This window comes from Manis pentadactyla, chromosome 3 (assembly GCF_030020395.1).
Source record: "Manis pentadactyla isolate mManPen7 chromosome 3, mManPen7.hap1, whole genome shotgun sequence".
In the NCBI taxonomy this organism is placed as follows: Eukaryota; Metazoa; Chordata; class Mammalia; order Pholidota; family Manidae; genus Manis; species Manis pentadactyla.
The window spans coordinates 82,872,676-82,894,598 of record NC_080021.1 but is presented as its reverse complement, the minus strand read 5'-3'; the positions used below and the strand labels follow the sequence as shown (position 1 = coordinate 82,894,598).

Sequence of the window (21,923 nt, the reverse complement as noted above, 5' to 3'; positions counted from 1 at the left end):
AAGGAAAAGCTTTCAGCTTCTCACTGTTTAGTATAATGTTGGCTGTGGGTTTGTCGTATATGGCCTTTATTATGTTGAGGTACGTGCCCTCTGTACCCATTTTGCTGAGAGTTTTTATCATGAATGGATGTTGAATTTTGTCGAATGCTTTTTCAGCATCTATGGAGATGATCGTGTGGTTTTTGTCTTTCTTTTTGTTGATGTGGTGGGTGATGTTGATGGATTTCCGAATGTTGTACCATCCTTGCATCCCTGGGATGAATCTCACTTGGTCATGTTGTATGACCCTTTTGATGTATTTTTGAATTCGGTTTGCTAATAATTTGTTGAGTATTTTTGCATCTATGTTCACCAGGGATATTGGTCTGTAATTTTCTTTTTTGGTGGTGTCTTTGCCTGGTTTGGGTATTAGGATAATGTTAGCTTCATAGAATGAGTTTGGGAGTATTCCCCCCTCTTCTATTTTCTGGAAAGCTTTAAGGAGAATGGATATTATGTCTTCTCTATATGTCTGATAAAATTGCAAGGTAAATCCATCTGGCCCAGGGGTTTTGTTCCTGGGTAGTTTTTGACTACTGCTTCAATTTCTTTGCTGGTAATTGGTTTGTTTAGATTTTGTGTTTCTTCCTTGGTCAGTCTTGGAAGGTTGTATCTTTCTAGGAAGTTGTGCATTTCTTCTAGTGCTGGGAGCCATGCTACTCAAGCTGTGTAGCAAAGCTCAAGCTGGAGGAAGACCCCCCACAAAGCAGGGGCCTTCACAGCTGACTCTCCCTATTACCCACCTTGATTTTGTTTTTCTCCATTATGCTATTGGTTTTGTTTTTTGCTTGCATTGTTGCCAAGGGTAAACTAACCTTTGCTGAGCAGTGTGGAAAGGATGAGAACATAAGTTTCCCAGTAGCTTTTCAGGACAGTGCTCCTGAAGAATGGAACATGCAGGGACCAAATGGCGATCTTGGCATAAAGTACCAAAACCTACTGTTAGTCAAACGTTGACCACCCCATTTCCTCTGAGAATGCCCCCCTTGTTTACAATGCTAGTGAAACTAGTGATGGAAAGTTTTATAGAAATAGAGTTATGAGAGAATGTTGAATAGAATAACCCTGCCTGACACTTAATCAATCTTCTCATGTTTTCTTCCCTCTGCTATTTCTATAGTTTTTCTTCTTCTTTCCTAATTACAGCCATTTACTAGAATTTGTGCCTTATATGTGAAATTACCAAATACCATAATTTTCCAGGAAGTAAAAATACCTCAAGACAAGTGCTGGACCTGGAAGCCACAGAGCATAAATCTGCAAGAAGTAAAAAGCTAACATTTTCAAAGAACATTACTTCTCTCTCAGTCACCAGCTTTACATCTCCCTGTATGGCCCCGGAAGATGGCTGGTTAGCCAGAGACGGGTAAGATTCCTCATGGGAGGAACAACCTAAGAAAGGCACAGTCGCAAGGGGGGCCATCAGGTGAGAAAATGGGGGCCAACAGAGGTGAGGCTTAGAACCTCATCCCCCCAGTTTTGAGAGAAATTGTCTACACTCGTGGATGTTCTGTTGCCCTTGTTAAGCTTGGATTAATACCTGGTCTGTAGGCACAAACCTGATCATCTACACTTGCCTTCTTACAGCACTAAATCATGCTTTCTATCTATATCTTATATCTTGCATCTACCTACTACATCAACATTTTATTAGAATCACATATAAAGTATAAAAATCAAATGAATAGTCATACATTATATTTGATGTGATTGTTTATAGTTTAAGGTTTGTAGTTAAAACAGAAACAGTTTCTATGTTATGAATGCCCTTGGATTGTTTAGTCCCTGCAGTAGTGGAGTCATGGAGACCTGTGTAGCATATGTCAGGGAGATTTTGGTATCCACACAGAAGAAAGAGAAATGTAGATAAGAAGGGGAAATTTAGTTTGCTGCCTACTGTGCCCTATAAAGGGGTATAAAGTGAAGATATGAGTTTATAATTTTAGATTGATTATAAATTTATTAAAGCTGCTAAGAATATTTTTGTGGGAAAGAATCCTAGCTAACTGTGGCACTAGGTGACCTGTATTTCACCCTGAGCTGATAGACTCCATAGTCGCTGCTACATACTGCATGCTCCTACGGTCACATGCACTACTTAGGAACTGTGTTGCATAGAAATGTAAAACACAATAGAGTCCATGTTGATAGGAGAAGTTTCGGTCAAGGAACAGAAAAACAATCACCTGTCTAACACTTGACCAACCATGAATAGATTACAAAGAAAAAGAAAGGAAAAAGCTTGCCTATACCTATTAATCAACTGCCTATACTAATTAATCATCAGAATAATAAAAAATAATCATATCCTTGTGCAATATGGTATAAATAAAGTTGTCATCAGCACTTTGTCGAGAGACCTCCTACAACTGACTCCGTGTCCTGTCTCTCCATACGCCGACTCCATCCTGCACCTTCGGGCATCCCACCCCTAGGCTGGAGCTGGACTCCCGCATTCTAGGTTTCCCAGTTTGTTAGCATATAGGTTTTCATAGTATTCTGTAATAATTCTTTGTATTTCTGTGGGGTCTGTCATGATTTTTCCTTTCTAGTTTCTGATTCTGTTGATGTGTGTTGATTCTCTTTTTCTCTTAATAAGTCTGGCTAGAGGCTTATCTATTTTGTTTGTTTTCTCAAAGAACCAGCTCTTGGTTTCATTGATTTTTTTTCTATTGTTTTATTCTTCTCAATTTTATTTATTTCTTCTCTGATCTTTATTATGTCCCTCCTTCTGCTGACTTTAGGCCTCATTTGTTCTTCTTTTTCCAGTTTTGATAATTGTGACGTTAGACTATTCATTTGGGATTGTTCTTCTTTAAATATGCCTGGATTGTTATATATTATCCTCTTAAGACTGCTTTCGTTGTGTCCCGCAGAAGTTGGAGCTTAGTGTTGTTGTTGTTATTTGTTTCCATATATTGCTGGATCTCCATTTTAATTTGGTCATTGATCCATTGATTATTTAGGAGCATGTCATTAAGCCTCCATGTGTTTGTGAGTCTTTTTGCTTTCTCTGTACAATTTATTTCTAGTTTTATACCTTTGTGGTCAGAAAAGTTGGCTGGTAGGATTTCAATCTTTTTGAATTTACTGAGGCTCTTTTTGTGGCCTAGTATGTGGTCTATTCTGGAGAATGTTCCATGTGCACTTGAGAAGAATGTGTATCCTGTTGCTTTTGGATGTAGAGTTCTATAGATGTCTATTAGGTCCATCTGCTCTACTGTGTTGTTCAGTGCTTCCGTGTCCTTACTTATTTTCTTTCTGGGGGATCTGTCCTTTGGAGTGAGTGGTGTGTTAAAGTCTCCTAAAATGAATGCATTGCATTCTATTTCCTCCTTTAATTCTGTTAGTATTTGTTTGACATATATTGATGCTCCTGTATGGGGTGCATATATGTTTATAATGGTTATATCCTCTTGTTGGACTGAGCCCTTTATCATGTAAGGTCCTTCTTTATCTCTCATTACTTTCTTTGTTTTGAAGTCTAATTTTGTATGATACTAGTACTGCAACACCTGTTTTTTTCTCCATGTTGTTTGCATGAAATATCTTTTTCCATCCTTTGACTTTTAGTCTGTGCATGTTTCGGTTTGAGGTGAGTCTCTTATAAGCAGCATATAGATGGGTCTTGCTTTTTTATCCATTCTGTTATTCTGTGTCTTTTGATTGGTGCATTCAGTCCACTTACATTTAGAGTGATTACTGAAAGATATGTACTTATTGCCATTGTGGGCTTTAGATTTGTGGTTACCAACAGTTCAAAGTTAGCTTCTTTACTACCTTACTGTCTAACTTAACTCGCTTATTGAGCTGTTATAAACACTGTCTGATGATTATTTCTCTCCCTTCTTATTCCTCCTCCTCCATTCTTCATATGTTGGGTGTTTTGTTCTGTGCTCTTTTTAGGAGTGCTCCCGTCGATAGCAGTCCCTCTAAAATACCCTGTAGAGGTGGTTTGTGGGAGGCAAGTTCCCTCAACTTTTGCTTGTCTGGGAATTGTTTAATCCCTCCTTCATATTTTAAATGATAATCGTGCTGGATACAGTATCCTTGGTTCTAGGCCTTCTGTTTCATTGCATTAAATATATCATGCCATTCTCTTCTGGCCTGTAAGGTTTCTGTTGAGAAGTCTGATGATAGCCTGATGGGTTTTCCTTTGTAGGTGACCTTTTTTCTCTCTCTGGCTGACTTTAATACTCTGTCATTGTGCTTGATCTTTGCCACTTTAATTATTATGTGTCTTGGTGTTGTCCTCTTTGGATCCTTTCTGTTGGGAGTTCTGTGTGCCTCTGTAGTCCGAGCAACTATTTCCTCCCCCAGTTTGGGGAAGTTCTCAGGAATTATTTCTTCAAATACACTTTCTATCCCTTTTTCTCTCTCTTCTTCTTCTGGTACCCCTATAATGCGAATATTGTTCTTTTTGGATTGGTCACACAGTTCTCTTAATATTGTTTCATTCCTGGAGATCCTTTGTCTCTCTCTGCATCAGCTTCTATGTGTTCCTGTTCTCCGGTTTCTATTCCATCAATGGCCTCTTGCATCTTGTCCATTCTGCTTATAAATCCTTCTAGAGATTGTTTCATTTTTGTAATCTCCCTCCAGACGTCATCCCTTAGCTCTTGTATATTTCTCTGCAGCTCTGTCAGCATGTTTATGATTTTTATTTTGAAATCTTTTTCAGGGAGACTGGTTAGGTCTATCTGTGCAGGTCCTCTCTCAGAGGTTGTCTGAACTATTTTGGACTGGACTAAATTTTTGTGCCTTTTCATGGTGATAGCAGTGGCTGTAGGCAGGTTGCAGGTGTGTCAGCTGGTAGAAGAAAGTCCTTTCCTACTTGGTGGATGCCTTGCCCTTCTCTGCTGCCTGTGTCAGTTACCCTTGCACCTGGAGCAGCCACCGGGTTAATCCTCTAAGCTGCTGTGGGCGAGGACTCCGCCAGAGCAGCACAGAACCCTCCGGGGTGTAGCAGGCATGCCAGGTGCGCTCCTCCGCAATAGCGGCGCATGTGCCAGTCAGCTGTGTGCCAGCAGCAGCCTTCGGGTCTGGCCAGGGCGGCTGCACATTGGGCTGGGATTCCGGTCGGCTGCTGGGAGTGCGGCTGCTCCCTCTGGCTCTGCTGCAGGTGCGCGTGGGCCTCTCCCGCGAGGACCTCTCATGGGCTCTTCTGGCACCACTGCCGCCTGCGCGCGTGGTCCTCTCTTGGGCTGTTCTGTCGCCGGCGAGGCAGTCTCGCACGAGCTGCTCCCAGTCCCCTCTGGCACTGCCGGCGCACACAGGCTGCTCCCGGTCCCCTCCGGCACTGTCTCCCCCAGCACGCGCTGCCACTCTCCCACTACTGGGCCATTGTGTCGGGGTCCACACCAGTTGGGGAAACGACTCGCAGGTTGTTTAGTGCCGTGAGGGGCTTCAGAGCTGCGCTGCCGCCCAGGGGTTTAGGGCGCCTAGTGTTCCCCAGGATTCCCAGCTGCTGACTAAGTGTGCTGGGACAACTTTGTCCAACTGTGAGGTCCCTGTCTCTTTAAGACTTGCAAAAAGCACTCGCTTTTCTTTTGTCTCAGGGGTGCTGGTTGCGGGGACCTATCCACAGGTTTTGCTTTTCCGTTTCTCTAATATCCAGCACCCCGTGCACCTTGTGTCTGCATTCCGGGTGCAGATTTCTAGAGCTGGTTGTTTAGAAGTCCTGGGCTTTCATTCCCTCCCCGTTCCTACTCCTTTCTTCCCACTGGGTTCTCGGGTGGGGGAGCATTCGGGTCCCGCCTGGCCGCCGTTTGTATCTTAGCCCCTTCGTGTGTTGTTGAGTTCTCGCAGATGTAGATGTATCCTGGCTGTTGTATTGCATCCACTGGTGTCTCTTTTAGGAATAGTTGTATTTACTGAATTTTCAAAAATATATATGTTTTGGGGAGGAGATTTCCACTGAACTACTGACGCCGCCATCTTCCCATGATCCTCTATATCTAGTAGTTTTGTAGTGGATTCTTTAGGGTTTTTTATGTACAGTATCATGTCATCTGAAAATAGTGCCAGTTTAACTTCTTCCTTGCCAATCTGGATGCTTTTTATTTCTTTGTGTTTCTGATTGCTGTGGCTAGGACCTCCCATACTATGTTGAATAGAAGTGGGGAGAGTGGGCATCTTTTTTTTGTTCCCGGAGATCTTAAAGGAAAAGCTTTCAGCTTCTCACTGTTTAGTATAATGTTGGCTGTGGGTTTGTCATATATGGCCTTTATTATGTTGAGGTACGTGCCCTCTGTACCCATGTTGTTGAGAGTTATTATCATGAATGGATGTTGAATTTTGTCAAATGCTTTTTCAGCATCTATGGAGATGATCATGTGGTTTTTGTCCTTTTTGTTGATGTGGTGGATGATGTTGATGGATTTTCAAATATTGTACCATCCTTGCATCCCTGCGATGAATCCCACTTGATCATGGTGTATGATTCTTTTGATGTATTTTTGAATTTGGTTTGCTAATATTTTGTTGAGTATTTTTGCATCTACGTTCATCTATGGAGGGAATGTTAACTGGTGCAGCCACTATGGAAATCTGTGTGAAGGATACTCAAAAAGTTAAAAATTAAACCACCATATGATATACCAATCCCACTTTTGGGTATATATTGAAATCAAAAAGGAATTGAAATCAAGGTCTCAAAAGTATTTGCATTCCCACATTCATGGCAGCACTATTCACAATAGCTAAGATATGGATAGATGAATGGATAAAGAAGATGTGGCATGACTGCCATACACAGGTGATGGATTATTTGTGGCATAGATTGTGGTGATGGTTCCAAGAGTATATACTTACTTCCAAGTTCATCAAGTTGTATACCTTTATATGTACACCTTTGTGTATATCAATTATACCTCAATAAAGTGGTTTAAAAAAAAACAACTGTGCTCTTTGGAACCCAAAGGAGGATAGTGAATGGTCTCAAAAGGAGAGCCTGAGACATATACTCCTCTTCCATTCAACTATCATTTTCATCTGTTTACATGCTCAGTTGCCTTACTAGACTTCACATCAACCACGACTTTCACAGCTTAAGAACCAGCATGAAAAGCGCTGACTGAGAGGATCAAGCCCAAATTCCTTGCAGTGACACACAGGGCCTTCACAAGTGGCTCCTGACTCTGGCTGCCTCTTTAGCCTCAGCTCTCCCCACTGGCTGCTTCCAAAACACACATTATTCCCCACCAGCATGCTGTTTTTAATTCCCTACCTTTGAACTTCCCCTTCAGGAAAACATGGATCAAAAGTTGCTTTTGCCCTCGGGTTGCAGATTTTGCAATAATGTAGGTTTCATGCAGTATTTGCAATTGTACTAAAAGAATATTCGTATTAATCTAAAATGCACATTTAACAAAACACCCTGTATTTTATCTGACAACCCTAAGTTGAGCTCAAGTTTTCCCCAGGCCAGGCCTCAGCTCCCCTCTTTACCCTAAGATAATAAATGAGTAATAAATTCTACACTGCAGCTAGTGCTCAGGCAGATGTAATAGCCTATTTTTGTTAATCGGCTCTGAAAGTGATTTGTAAGTATAATCAGTACATTTCTTCTAAAATGTTACATTGAGGTCATTCTAAAACAATCAAAACCAAAGTGGTAACATTAATTATGACTAACCACATAGAGTATATATTTTTTATGCTGTTATAACAAATTATAACCAATATACTCGCTTAAACCAGCACAAATTTATTCTTTTACATTTCTCTAGGTCAGAAGTCTGACAAGGGACCAAGAATCCATTTCTTTGTCTTCTCCAGCTTCCAGAAGCTGCTTCCATCCCTTGGCTCATGGCCCCTTTCCTCCACCTCAGTCAGCAGCCTCCACATCTATCTGAATCTTCTTCCATAGTTACATCTCCCTGACCACAATGAGGAGGGTTCCCTGATTTTATGAGCTTGTGTGATTAGATTGGGCCCACCTGGATTATCCAAACAACTCTCCCATTTCAAGGTCAAGACCATAGGTAGAAAAACTCAGACACAAAAATCATACCAGAGACCTTTTTTTGATGTCCTTGTTTTTTATTAAGGTGTCATTGATACACAATTTTAATGAAGGTTTCACATGAGCAACATTGTGGTTAACTACATTCACCCATATTGTCTAGTCCCACACACACACCCCATTGCAGTCACTGTCCATCAACATAGTGAGATGCTGTAGAGTCACTACTTGTCTTCTCTGTGCAGCACTGCCTTACCCGTGACCCCACACACACACACACACCATGTGTACCAATCATAATACCTCTCAATCCCCTTCTCCCTCCCTCCCTATCCATCCTCCCCTACCCCTTCCCTTTGGTAATTGCTACTCCCTTCTTGGAGCCTGTGAGTCTGCTGCTATTTTGTTCCTTCAGTTTCACTTGGTTGTTATACTCCACAAATGAGTGAAATAATTTGGTACTTGTCTTTTTCTGCCTGGCTTATTTCATGGAGCATAATACCCTCTGGCTCCATCTGTGTTGTTGGAAATCATGTGAGAGAATTTAATGTATGATAAAGTGATTTAAAGTAGGTGAGAAAACATAATTTAGGACAAGTGAATAACCATTTTCTTTTTAAGTTCTTAAGTAATAAATCTTGGGTTGAATAAAGATTTAATTGGGGGAAAATAAAAGCAAAGAAAATGTAAATCTAAGGCTGGCCCAAAGGGGAGGGCTTATTGCAGATTTTACTAGAGAACATGCATTCTTTTCTCATCAGTCTATACTTGATGACACACTACCACAGTCTCTGAGATGGAGAAAACTGCTTTCTGTTACTGCATCCTTGGAGATCACCTGAAGCCCAGTAGAATGTAGAAGAGGAATAAAGTGATAGATAAGGGGATTTAGAGTTTTTTAGGGGAGTTCTGTGGGGAGGAGGCCTTCAGCATCCTGAAGTTTCACGCTGCTCTTGCCCCTGTACACAGCTTTTCCATGTGGACTAGGCTACTTTCTGCCAATTTCCCAATTCAGCCACCCCATCCCCCACTGAAGTTGAAGGGAACCCAATGCTCCTCTCAAGCACCATCCGAAATTAGCCTTGTCTGGGCCCCTCACATACACTCTCCACACCCTTGGTCTCTGAGTGCCTCGCCCTGTGATGTCATCTGGGCGGGACACTTGTGTTGCCTGGAGTTATTATGTGCTAACTGCTGACAGGGGTCAGGGCTGTTGTGGCCCCTAGGTTGGCTTATACAGCACTAGTGCTGTTCAGCGGACGGCAGCAGGGGAGCTGAGGTCTCCTGAAGCCCGAGGCTTTGTTATGATGGAGAGGATATTTGGATCCTGGGGTCTGAAGTGTTGGCCATCTTTGCACTCCTTCAGAAACCATTCCACTAACACGGAGGTTGACTGCTGCAGAGTCAACTTTCAGGCCCAGTACCATATCCGAAGCAAAGATGTCAGAAAGATCCACATGGCTGCCAGTAAGGGCAAAGTAGCCAGAGTGAAGCAGATTCTGTTTATGGGGAAAAATGGCTTGAATGACCCAGACAAGAAGAATAGGTAAGAGGGGCCGGGAGGCCAGAGGCGGTCTGGGAGGAGGTGGGCGGACCTGGGAAAGTGCTCACCTTCCAGGCTCACCTGGGGAGCCAAGCCTTCTAGCACCAAGGCCCCACAGGACCTAGGTCCCAGAAGCCTGACAAGGGGTCTGGTGCCCATGCCCACAGTATGAGAAGAAGAGACAAAAACTAGCGATTTCAGACTAACATAATTCTTACAGAGCACTTACTGACAGTTTGGCAGTGATTTAACTAAACATCACTAATAGGAAAACGGAGTATAGACAGCATTTTATTTTTTTTTTAATTTTAATTTTAATTTTTTTATTTTGTTATCATTAATCTACAATTACATGAAGAACATTATGTTTACTAGGCTCTCCCCTACCCCAAGTCCCCCCCACACACCCCATCACAGTCACTGTCCATCAGCATAGTAGGATGTTGTAGAATCACTACTTCTCTGTGTTGCACAACCTTCCCCTTTCCCCCACCCCCCACATTATACATGCTAATTAATCATTATACCCCCTTTCTTCTTCCCCGCCCTTATCCCTCCCTACCCTCCCATTCTCCCCAGTCTCTTTCCCTTTGGAAAATGTTAGTCCATTCTTGGTTTCTGTGATTCTGCTGCTGTTTTATTCCTTCAGTTTTTCTTTTGTTCTTATACTCCACAGATAAGTGAAATCATTTGGTATTTGTCTTTCTCTGCTTGGCTTATTTCACTGAGCATAATACCCTCTACCTCCATCCATGTTGTTGCAAATAGTAGGATTTGTTTTCTTCTTATGGCTGAATAATATTCCATTGTGTATATGTACCACATCTTCTTTATCCATTCATCTACTGATGGACACTTAGGTTGCTTCCATTTCTTGGCTATTTTAAATAGTGCTGCGATAAACATAGGGGTGCATCTGTCTTTTTCAAACTAGAGTGCTGCATCCTTAGGGTAAATTCCTAGAAGTGGAATTCCTGGGTCAGATGGTAAGTCTATTTTGAGCATTTTAAGGAACCTCCATATTGCTTTCCACAATGGTTGAACTAATTTACATTCCCACCAGCAGTGTAGGAGGGTTCCCCTTTCTCCGCAACCTCGCCAACGTTTGTTGTTGTTTGTCTTTTCGAAGGTAGCCATCCTTACTGGTGTGAGGTGATATCTCATTGTGGTTTTAAAATGCATTTCTCTGATAACTAGCAATGTGGAGCATCTTTTCACGTGTCTGTTGGCCATCTGAGTTTCTTCTTTGGAAAACTGTCTGTTCAGCTCCTCTGCCCATTTTTTAATTGGATTATTTCCTTTTTGTTTGTTGAGGTGCGTGAGCTCTTTATATATTTTGGATGTCAAGCCTTTATCGTATCTGTCATTTACGAAAATATTCTCCCATACTGTAGGGTACCTTTTTGTTCTATTGATGGTGTCCTTTGCTGTACAGAAGCTTTTCAGCTTGATATAGTCCCACTTGTTCATTTTTGCTTTTGTTTTCCTTGCCCGGGGAGATATATTCATGAAGAAGTCGCTAATGTTCATGTCCAAGAGATTTTTGCCTATGTTTTTTTCTAAGAGTTTTATGGTTTCATGACTTACATTCAGGTCTTTGATCCATTTTGAATTTACTTTTGTGTGTGAGGTTAGACAGTGGTCCAGTTTCATTCTCTTACATGTAGCTGTCCAGTTTTGCCAGCACCATCTGTTGAAGAGACTGTCATTTCCCCATTGTATGTCCATTGCTCCTTTATCGAATATTAATTGACCATATATATTTACAGCATTTTATTTTTAATGTATACATTTTCATACCATAATATTAGATATTACAGAAAAGTGCATAATGGAATAAAAGTGCCTAACAAAAATACTGCCTAAAAGCACATAATACATAATGAGAAAAATGAAAACTTTTATTTGTCAACTTGTAAAAATTCTTTGGGTAAAATGCAATATCTGTTTTATATGGGTGCACACCTATGTATATATCTGCTTTTTACTGATGGACCTGGAAAGGAATTTTGAAGTGGGGAATCTCCCTATTAAATAGGGAGATTCATTTTCTCAAAATGTGTGCTCTTCTTATATTTATTAATTTCACATAAACCAAATAAAAAATAATCACGCTTTTAAAAATTGGAGGTTCCTTATGCTGTCCCTTTTTTATTGCTGTGATGAAATTTAGGAAAATCTTGTATATTAAACAAAGGCTTGCCCTTCTAGATATCAAAATGTGCTATAAATTATCAGAGTGTTGAGTTATTAACAACTGAAAAGACAGATAAATGAATGGAACAGAATGGAAAGTGACCAAATCCCCACATATATATAGACTCAAGTAACATTTTGCTATCATTAGGAAGAGGTGAATCATTTATAAATGGTGGAGAGATACCTGCTAATTATGTGGAGATAAGTAGCCAGATTTTTATCCCACAAAAAGTTGTTCCAGATGGAATTTGTAGTACCAGTGTATTTTTCTTTTTCTTTTTGAAAAATCTGAGTTCTGCAATGAACATATATAAAAATTATACTGGATCTTTTTTATTAATGAAGTAATTCTGGGGGAGTGCAGAAGTATGACTCCCACACAGATAAAAATAACTACTTTTAAAAGATGTTTTTGAGGATTAGTATCTTCTGACAACTTTTAGCCTGTTGAGAAATAAAGAATCTTTTTATCTGTGACTGTAGATCTTATTATGTATATGTTTATTTCTACATGTTTGTATTATGTGTGGCTTTATTACATTTATGTAAACAATTATACACCAATTATCTTAGTTGCATCCTTGTGAAAATAAAAAACAGTAAATAACAAAGGATGACTGTTACTATTGCAAAAGTTAAGAAAATTTTAGTAGTATCCTTATGAAAACAAAAATCAAAAATAGCAAATATTACTATTGCAAAAGTATTGCCTTTATAAAAGTTTTCTTTAAAAATACTTGATTCTCCAACAGCAAACAAATTCTGCTCAGGATTCTTTCATTCTTAAACACTTGATTACCGTGTTCGCCCCTTGTGGCGGTGACGACAGCGATACGTACACAGACCTGGTTCACTTCAGTTGTTTATTGTTGCTCGGAAGGCCGGGAGAAGGTGAGTGAGAAGAAGCAACAGCCGGAGTGAGAGTGCTTCTCTTTCCTGCTTATGCCTTATATAAAGGAAGCTGGCCTATGGTGATCAAGATCATGTGTGACCTTTAAGCTGATTGTTAGCATTCCTTCTGCATGAGTTGAGCACGAGCGCGGAAGCATGGGGCAAGCCCATAGGAGCAACTTCCTTATGCTAATGCCACCAAACCAGGCAGGGTGGCGCCCAGGAAGCGGGCGCCATCTTAGGGCATTGGTCAGCTAGAGTGGAAGGGCGGTGTTCAGCCATAGTGGGACTCAGCCTCGGCCATAGGCCGGCCCCTACATCTCCCCCTTTTTTGTTTTTTAACACAATGAGGCTCGGGGACCATGCCTGTCTTAGGTTGTCAGGGAGGTGCAGCATCATAGGGCAACAGACAGCTAAGGTCTGCGCCCTGTCTTAGGTTGGTATGCGTACCTCCTGATCTTACCCGTCTTTGACTATTGGTCCAACATATTGTGCTACACCCTAGGGGAGATGCCTTCTTCTTTAGCTGCCATGGCCTGCACCAGAGCCATCCGCACTTTCCGATGTTGCCGTTGCATGGAACAGAACACCCATGCCTGACCAGGCTTTGGTGGCATTTAGCACAGCTTCAGCAAACTGAGCTACAGACAGCGCCTCTACCTTTTAGGAACTAACATTCCATATTTCTAGCCGTAGCTGAGTGGTGAGCACGTCAAACTCACTGGACCAATTGGTGGATAACATCTTGCCTAATTCCCTGGACAGATTGGCAGCTTTAGAGAGGTTATGAAAAGGAATGCCAGCAACACATAGAGCTGTCAAAGGGCAGATATGGGAGATTAAGTATACTATAGGTAGAGAAAAAGGCGGGAAAGGTATTTGCAGTTTCAGTCACCGGGAGTGGTATAGGCCAAGCCTTCACCAGGCCCCATAGTTCTCTGGGTTCCGCTATCGCCTGCTGAAGGATCAGTAGCAGGATGAGCATCAGTGGGGTCGGCATCTCGCACTTCCAGTTCTGGTCTTGCCACTCTCTGTGTCAGGCGTTCAGGCACCCAGACGGGATTGTTTCGGTCCTGTGGGAAAACACAAACAGAGCCTCGGTTCCAGATTAACACTGGAACCGGGCCTTTCCATGATCCTTCCAGTACATCCTTCCACATAATTGCGGGCATGTCTTTAGGCCTGGAACAGCGATTATGCCGCTCTGCTGCACTGTGGCCATCTTTGTCCAATGTCAAAAAATTTAAAATGAATAATATGATGTTAAGTTTGTCTCTGGGGGATCTGAAGTCTGCCCCTATTCCCCCTTTTTGTTTATAGAGAGCATTTTTAAGGGTCAGGTTGGTGCGCTCTACCACGCCTTGCCCTTGAGGGTTATAGGGAATGCCCGTGGTGTGGGTGATATCCATTGTTTTTAAAAAGCTGAGGAGCGATTGGGATGTATATGCTGGTCCATTGTCAGTTTTTAAATGTTTGGGCTTTCCCCAGGCCGAAAATGCCTGGAGGCAGTGAGATATGGCATCTCTAGATTTTTCTCCTATATGGCAAGAGGCAAAAATGATGCCTGAGTAGGTGTCTACAGACACATGGACATATTTCATCTTACCAAATTCTGGAATATGGGTAACATCCATTTGCCAAATGTGATTGGGGAGTAGCCCCTTTGGATTAACTCCTTCTGAGATGGAGGGTAGGAGTGTGACACACCATTTGCAACTGACTACTATGGCTCTTGCTTGGTCTCTAGTAATATTATATTTTAGGCGAAGACTATGTGCATTGACATGGAATTGTTTGTGAAATTGAGCAGCTTGTTCTACAGGGTCAAATAGAGCTAAGATGTTAAACTCACGGGTCAGGGCATCCGCCTGCCTGTTTCCCTCGGCAAGGGGTCCTGGGAGTGAAGTGTGAGCTCTTATGTCCAATAAAGAAAGGTGTTGATCGATCCCAGATCAGTTGTAGCTTTCTAAAAATACTGGCAATGGGGGAAGACTGGCTAATATAACTTACATTCTCTAAGATGGACACAGCATTCACTACATACTGACTATCTGCTAAAAGGTTAAAAGGTTCCTGTGAGAAAAGCGTAAAGGCTTGTGCTACAGCCAACAGCTCTGTTTGTTGGGCTGAAGTGGTTGGAAAACTGAATGTCCAAGATTGGTCACCAGTGACCACAGTCCCAATGCCATTCTTTGACCCATCAGTGAACACCACCTTAGCCTTGGGTATGGGATTACATCTTGTGTTTTTAGGAAAGATGACAGGATTAGAGAGGCAGAACTGTAGCCAAGGATGTTTTGGGTAGTGGTTGTCAAAGGAAGCATTGGTGATGGTGTAAGCAACAGCCCATGCATCACAGCATGCAGTAAGACATTCAATCTGCTCAGCAGTATAAGGTGGTATTATTATGTTTGGGGGAATCCCAAATGTTTTTATAGCTGTCCTGATTCCCTTGATGATCAAATCAGCTATACTCTGAGGATACCATCTTAATGTTTTTCCTGGAGAGTGGGCCAGATATACCCATAGAATTGGCCCTTCCTGCCAAAGTACCCCTGTTGGGCTATTATTACTGGGTATCACTATAAGGAATAGCAATTTGCCATAGTCTATTCTATCTACCTGGGCAAGCTGCAAGCGGGATTGGACTAGGCTCAAGGCTTCCTTGGCTTGCTTACTGAGAGAGTGCGGAGACGATAAATCAGAATCGCCCTTCAGTGTCTCATATAATGGACTGAGCTCTTCATCTGTAAGCTTTAGGAATGGCCTTACCCAATTTATATCTCCAAGTCGTTTTTGAAAATCATTAACTGTTTTTAATTGATCTGTTCTTATGGTTATTTTTAATGGCCTAGCAATAGTATCTTCCAATTTAATTCCTAAATACTGTTTGGTGCAAGTTGCCTGTATTTTCTCTGGTGCTAGTTCCAGGCCCCATACTTAAAGTGTGCTTGCAAGAAGCAGAGAGCTTCTTCTACTTTACTATTCTTTTCATGACATAAGAGAATATCATCCATATAATGATAGATAATTACATCAGGGAAATTTTTTCTAACTTCTGCCAGGGCCTCATGCACATACAACTGGCACATAGTAGGGCTATTTGCCATGCCTTGTGGCAACACTTTCCACTCATACCGCTCATCTGGCAATCATGGTTGATGGGTGGTACAGTGAAGGCAAACTTTTTACAGTCCTCAGAATGAAGAGGGATGGAAAAGAAACAATCTTTGATATCTATTACAATGGTCTTCCAATCTTTTGGCAGGGCCATAGGCAATGGTAAACCTAATTGCACTGATCCCATGAGAATCATCTGATTATTTACAGCTCTTAAATCATGCAGCAATCTCCATTTTCCTGATTTCTTTCTTATGACAAATATAGGTGTATTCCATGGGGAAGTAGAACTTTGAAGATGCCCTGCGGCAATTTGCTCTTGCAGTAATGTGTGGGCTGCTTCTTTTTTCTCTCTGGTAAGGGGCCACTGAGGAACCCACACGGGCTCCTCCGATCGCCATTGTATTTTTAATTGTTGTCTTCCCTCAATGGCCCCGAGGAAAAACCCAGTCCTGGGCCTCCAATCCTACTGGGTACCACTCCTGAGAGTGGGATAGGTGTCTCTCTACCAGTCAGGTTTTTTCTTATGCCTCCGGCTCCTGTATAGCCCTGCTTCTGCATTATGGATTTTGCCTGATCACTATAAAAGGTCTCTGTTGTTAATTTGAGGTTCATTTGAGTCAGTATGTCTCTTCCCCAGAGAGACACCGGTATGTTCAGCACATAAGGTTGAATTACTCCCTCATGCCCTTCCGGATCTTTCCAGGGGAGTGTGGCAGCACTACATAATGGGGCTTGGGCTATGCCTAGCCCTCTTAAAGTCTGAGCAGCTCGGTTTAAAGGCCAATCTTTCGGCCACTCATCTTCCCTTATAATGCTGCGATCTGCTCCTGTGTCTAATAGTCCTAAGAAGTTCCTATCTCTAATCTTTAGGACAAGCATAGGCCTGTCTCCCAGCTCTAATGTGAGACAGGTCAGAGGGGCCCCAGATGATCCAAATCCTGATTGACCTCTTTTCATGTTTTTATGCCCATATTGTCTATGCTTACTAGGAAGCATAAGAATTTAAGCAATGCGGTCTCCAGAATTAATGGCTGTAATGCCTCTTTTGGAGGAGACCATAATCTTTACTACTCCCTCATAATCTGGGTCAATAACTCCTGGGTGTACTATTAATCCTGCTTTAGTTGTGGAACTCCGGCCCAATAGAAGTCCCACTGTCTCTTTAGGCAATGGTCCTTTAAAGTCTGACTCTACTAACTGGACTCCCATCTCGGGAGTCAGTACGAGCCTGGTGGTGGCACGGATGTCCACTCCTGCGCTCCCTGAGGTGGCTCTCCTTGGTTCTTCAACTCCAAGCTGGATCCTTGATCTGTCAGATGAAAATGTGTTCTGGGAATTTGTTGGATCACCCCATACATTTGAGGGCCCTGAGGTGGGGGGCCCTGCCTCCCGTTTTTTGCCTGCTGCGGGGGTAGTGGGCGTCCCTCCACATCTACTACTGATCTGCACTCTCTTGCCCAATGATTTCCTTTTCTACATCTGGGACATAATCTCGGTTGTGGTTGGATGTTGGTCACACTGGCTCCTCCTCTGCCTAATTTCGGGCAATCTCGCTTTAAATGACCCATCTGCTTGCAATAGAAGCATGCCCCGGAAGGGGTAGCCGTGCTGCGCGCATTTTGCAGTCCCTGAGTTATGGCTGCAGCCATTACCTGTCCTTGCATTACAGTGTCATTGATGTCCCTGCAAACTTTGAGGTACACATTTAAATCTTTATTTTTCCAAGGCCTGATAGCCTCTTTACACCATTTATTTGCTTGCTCATAGGCCGACTGTTTTACTAGGGGCATTGCTGTGTCAACATCTCCAAATATACGGCCTGCGGTTTGCATCAGCCTTGCCAAGAAGTCTGCATAAGGCTCATTTGGTCCTTGGAGTACTTTAGATAATTGACCCTGTAAATCACCAATGCCCTGGAGTGTTTTCCAGGCCTTGACAGCTGCTATAGCAATTTGCATATACACAGCAGGCGGGTAATTTATCTGATTATGCTGTCCTAAGTAAGGTCCTGTGCCCATTAGCATCTCTAGGTTCCATTGATTGTTTCCTGCAGCAGCGTTGCGCCGGGCAGTGTCTTGTGAAAGCTCTGCCCACGCAGTTTTGAATAGCAGGTATTGACCTCCAGTAAGGCATGCTCTGGCTACATTAGCCCAATCATCTGGTGTTAGATTCTGAGTGGCTAATGACTCCACTATGGCCACAGTGAACGCTGCTTGCACTCCATAGGTGGTGGCAGCTTCCTTTAGGCTTTTAACAAGCTTAAAATCTAGGGCTTGATGGTATCTTTGCTGGGTGTTTGGATCTTCTATTACTGGGAAGGCTGCATTCCCCTCCATGGTTAGCCATTCCCTCCATCTATTCTTGCCCAATTGTTCTTGGCACCCCTGGCCACCACAACATGAGTAACTCTGGTAAAGGGGTGGCTCTGCTCTATAGGTTGGAGAGCAAAATGGATAATTTGGGGCGGTTGGCACAATCTCTTCTACCTTACTGCTCTTATTGGGGAGAGGGGCTGAACTAGTCTCTCCTTCCTCTCTGCTTATTCTCAGTTGGCTCAGTGAGGGGTACAATGTGGGCCAATGTCCTCTCTGAGCAGCCCTAGCCTCTAACTCTTCTCCTGATAATTCTTGGTCCTCTTCCACATCAGAGGACTCACCCCTGTGTAGATCCTCTTTCAGATGCTCTCGCAGAGGCTCTTTCCTCTTTCACTTCCTCAAGAATCTCCTCTCCCTCCCTTATGGCTTAACACTAATTTACATTCGTCGCTATACCGCGAACTTTCCTTGCTTCGTCGCTATCCCGCGAACTTTCACTGGTGCCCTAACTTTTCATAACATTTTTGACAAAACAAAACAGTACAACAAAGAACACTATGACGGACAGACAAAACAGAAATCCCCACCACAGCCGCTTGCTATCTCCTTTCCTACTTCTACTTTCGCTTTGCTCGTTGATCCACTCACCCTTCTCCTCTGAGGCGCCTTCCCGAGCAATCCTTCCGAATGGGGTCCACAGGTACTGCTTCAGGGTAAGAAGCTCTATGGCGTCCGCGTCCGCCAGTTTCTCCTCTGGGTGGTTGGAGAAAAATTCCCGGGTTTCGGCACCAGATACCGCGTTCGCCCCTTGTGGCGGTGACGACAGCGATACGTACACAGACCTGGTTCACTTCAGTTGTTTATTGTTGCTCGGAAGGCCGGGAGAAGGTGAGTGAGAAGAAGCAACAGCCGGAGTGAGAGTGCTTCTCTTTCCTGCTTATGCCTTATATAAAGGAAGCTGGCCTATGGTGATCAAGATCATGTGTGACCTTTAAGCTGATTGTTAGCATTCCTTCTGCATGAGTTGAGCACGAGCGCGGAAGCATGGGGCAAGCCCATAGGAGCAACTTCCTTATGCTAATGCCACCAAACCAGGCAGGGTGGCGCCCAGGAAGCGGGCGCCATCTTAGGGCATTGGTCAGCTAGAGTGGAAGGGCGGTGTTCAGCCATAGTGGGACTCAGCCTCGGCCGTAGGCCGGCCCCTACACTTGATGTTTCCCAGTGTGAGCAAGATGAAAAATTTTAAATTGAAGTGTTAGAATCTAATCTCAACTGAAGCTTTTCCTACTCTTTCAAACAAAAGCACTTCTGATCATACAAAATTGTAAAAGATAATGTTTACCTGCCTTCTTGAATGTTTATAATAGTATTCAGTCCTAAGTTGATCGTCGCACATATCTAATTTTCTTACAACCTGTAAACGTAAATATTGAATAAAACCAACTATCCTTATCAATGAATTTGGAGTTTCCTTTGGCTTAAAATTTCATGAAAATCAAAATGCTTATTTTTTTAAATTTCTGCTTCTGTTTTGATATTTCAGAAGAACCGTTATCCCATAATGCTTTTAAGAACTAAAATTTATTCAAGTCCAAGCATGTGAACTGCAGTAGATCTGTTATGTATACCATTATTTCATTTAACATAATTCACAGTGGATTGTCTGATGCTGTACTATTTTATGCACCAATAAGAAACTTTTTAAATGCTGCCAATTAGTTATCAGACATTATGAATTATATATAGTTGCATTCCAATGTGAGATGTTAAAATGTGAGGAAATGAGAATCTTAAAATGATTCAAATACAGTGTTCTAATTAAAATATTTTTGTAAAGTAGGCACAATTATATCATTTTACTAAATTGGATTATCTTTGTAAAGGAGTAGTAATAATAATAATTATAACAATAGTGTAACAAATGCTGACCCACTGTTTGTGCTAGGAACTGTTCTGAAGCATTTAGCATAGATTCTTATTTAAACATAACAGTAGTATCCCATGAGATAACTTATTTTTATCCCCATTATGTTGATGAGGAAATTGAGGCACCAAAAGGCCAAGTGATCACTAAAGTGTAAGATTCAAACCTAAGGTGAGCTGAATCCCAAGGTCATGCTCTTTCTATCAAATAGTCTGCACTTTCATTAATGTGGTGAGTAATAAGGCTGATAAATATTGTACCTTCTCCAGAAAAAGTAAATTTTTGTTTTGAAGACTTTCGCTCTTTAATGTTTACAATTACATGAATAATTGTATGTTTTGAGAAGAGTGCATTGTTCCTAACAAGTCCACTCACTTTCCTAGGACTGCTTTGCATTTGGCCTGTGCCAACGGCCATGCAGAAGTGGTAACTGTCCTGGTACAGAGAAAATGTGAGCTTAACCTCTGTGACAACCTAGAGAGGACACCCCTGATCAAGGTATGTAGGAGCTGTCGATGCCAGCCTGATATGGATTTGATGTAATAGCTGAGAAGAGAAATCAGTTTATCTCATTTAAATATAACTCACTGGTGAAACCTGTAGAGTGTCTACCTTTAAATCCTAGAATTTATAGTGTGTTTCTTTGTGTAATACCTACAGGCCGTGCAATGCCAGCAAGAGGACTGCGCACGTATTCTTTTAGACCATGGTGCTGATCCCAATGTGAGTGACATCTATGGCAACACTGCTTTACACTATGCAGCTTGTGGTGAGTGTGTAACAACAGTGGCACAGCTCCTTTCGCACAACGCAGACATCGAGGCGAACAACGAGGTATGCTTCCACTAACTTTATCTACAAATATTTGAATAACATGTTTTTAATTTCTTCAGTAGCCATAGATGTATAAAATTCTTTTACATATACATCTGTGTGTGTGTGTGTGTGTGTATATGTAGACACATACATTTACTGCATACTCAACATCGGGCACTGTCACCGTGGAAACACCTCCAAGGCCAAGTCAGGGAGGGCTGGAGAAAGGTTGCCCATACAGAGGGCAGACCAGTCTCCTGGCCCCCCTTTTCCCCAGAAGGAGGACCTTCCCTTGACTGCCTGGGAGGGGGTGGTAGGCTCAGAGCCCACAAAGGACTGAAGGCTGAGGGGGTGTGAGGTGATGGTGGAGGCTGACTGCTCTGCAGAGCCTTAGGAAATGGGTGCTGCTGGGAATGGGTGGGAGGAGAGGTGGAGAACTGGTACCAGGCCAGAGGAGCTGGGTGAGTGCATGTGGGATGTGGAAGCGGCACACCACAGGCTCTGGGCACTCTGGTATGCCAGGGCTCTGAAGATCCAGTAAGGGGTTTGGGTCACATCTTGACATCAGCAGGGCAATTCCCTTGTACTGGCAGCCACTCTGCCAGCCATGTACCACCTTAGGGTTTCTCACATCACAGAGTAGCTCCTGCTCAGCCTCGTGCAGTTCCTCGATGGCTTGTAGCTGTATGTAGGGAACAGGTGATGATGAAACTGATCTGCCTGCTGTTTCTTCTGGACGTACATTACCTCCCAAGCTGCAACCCCTACCGGTTAATATAGTTAGGGTCAATTTTACGTATTTGGAAAATCAAGCATTTCCTGGCTGAAAATATTTTGAAATAACTAATATTTCACTTAAAATAATGGCTCTTTTAAGGAAGCATTAGGGTACAGCTTTGTTTACATGCATTTATGGCAGATGTTTGTGAAAACACTGAATTTGCTGAAGTACAGCTTTTCTTTCAAATATTTTTTTCCCCACCCAAGTTTTTTTCTAATTGGTGTAAAGCAACACAGGAAAGCCAAGTTTGCTTTGGAAACAGGCTTTATCTAAAAAGAAAACAAAAGAAATGCATTTTATAATCTGAAATTGTGGCTACTGTTGAG

The 21,923-nt window shown here is 42.5% G+C and overlaps 1 protein-coding gene and 1 long non-coding RNA gene across 2 annotated transcripts in view; both read left to right on the top strand.

Annotated features, from left to right (window-relative positions):
• Positions 1 to 20,491, top strand: part of LOC130682893 (uncharacterized) — a 28,130-nt gene extending 7,639 nt beyond the window's left edge. Inside the window, exon 3 of the long non-coding RNA XR_008996317.1 lies at positions 20,384 to 20,491. This is a non-coding gene — a long non-coding RNA (uncharacterized LOC130682893). The remainder of the gene's footprint in view (positions 1 to 20,383) is intronic.
• The window catches only part of LOC118929211 (ankyrin repeat domain-containing protein 7-like), a 60,119-nt gene that overhangs the window by 20,194 nt on the left and 18,002 nt on the right, over positions 1 to 21,923 (top strand). The window contains exon 2 of the mRNA XM_057498082.1: positions 20,661 to 20,834. Within this exon, the coding sequence (XP_057354065.1) occupies positions 20,661 to 20,834 (174 nt within the window). The remainder of the gene's footprint in view (positions 1 to 20,660; positions 20,835 to 21,923) is intronic.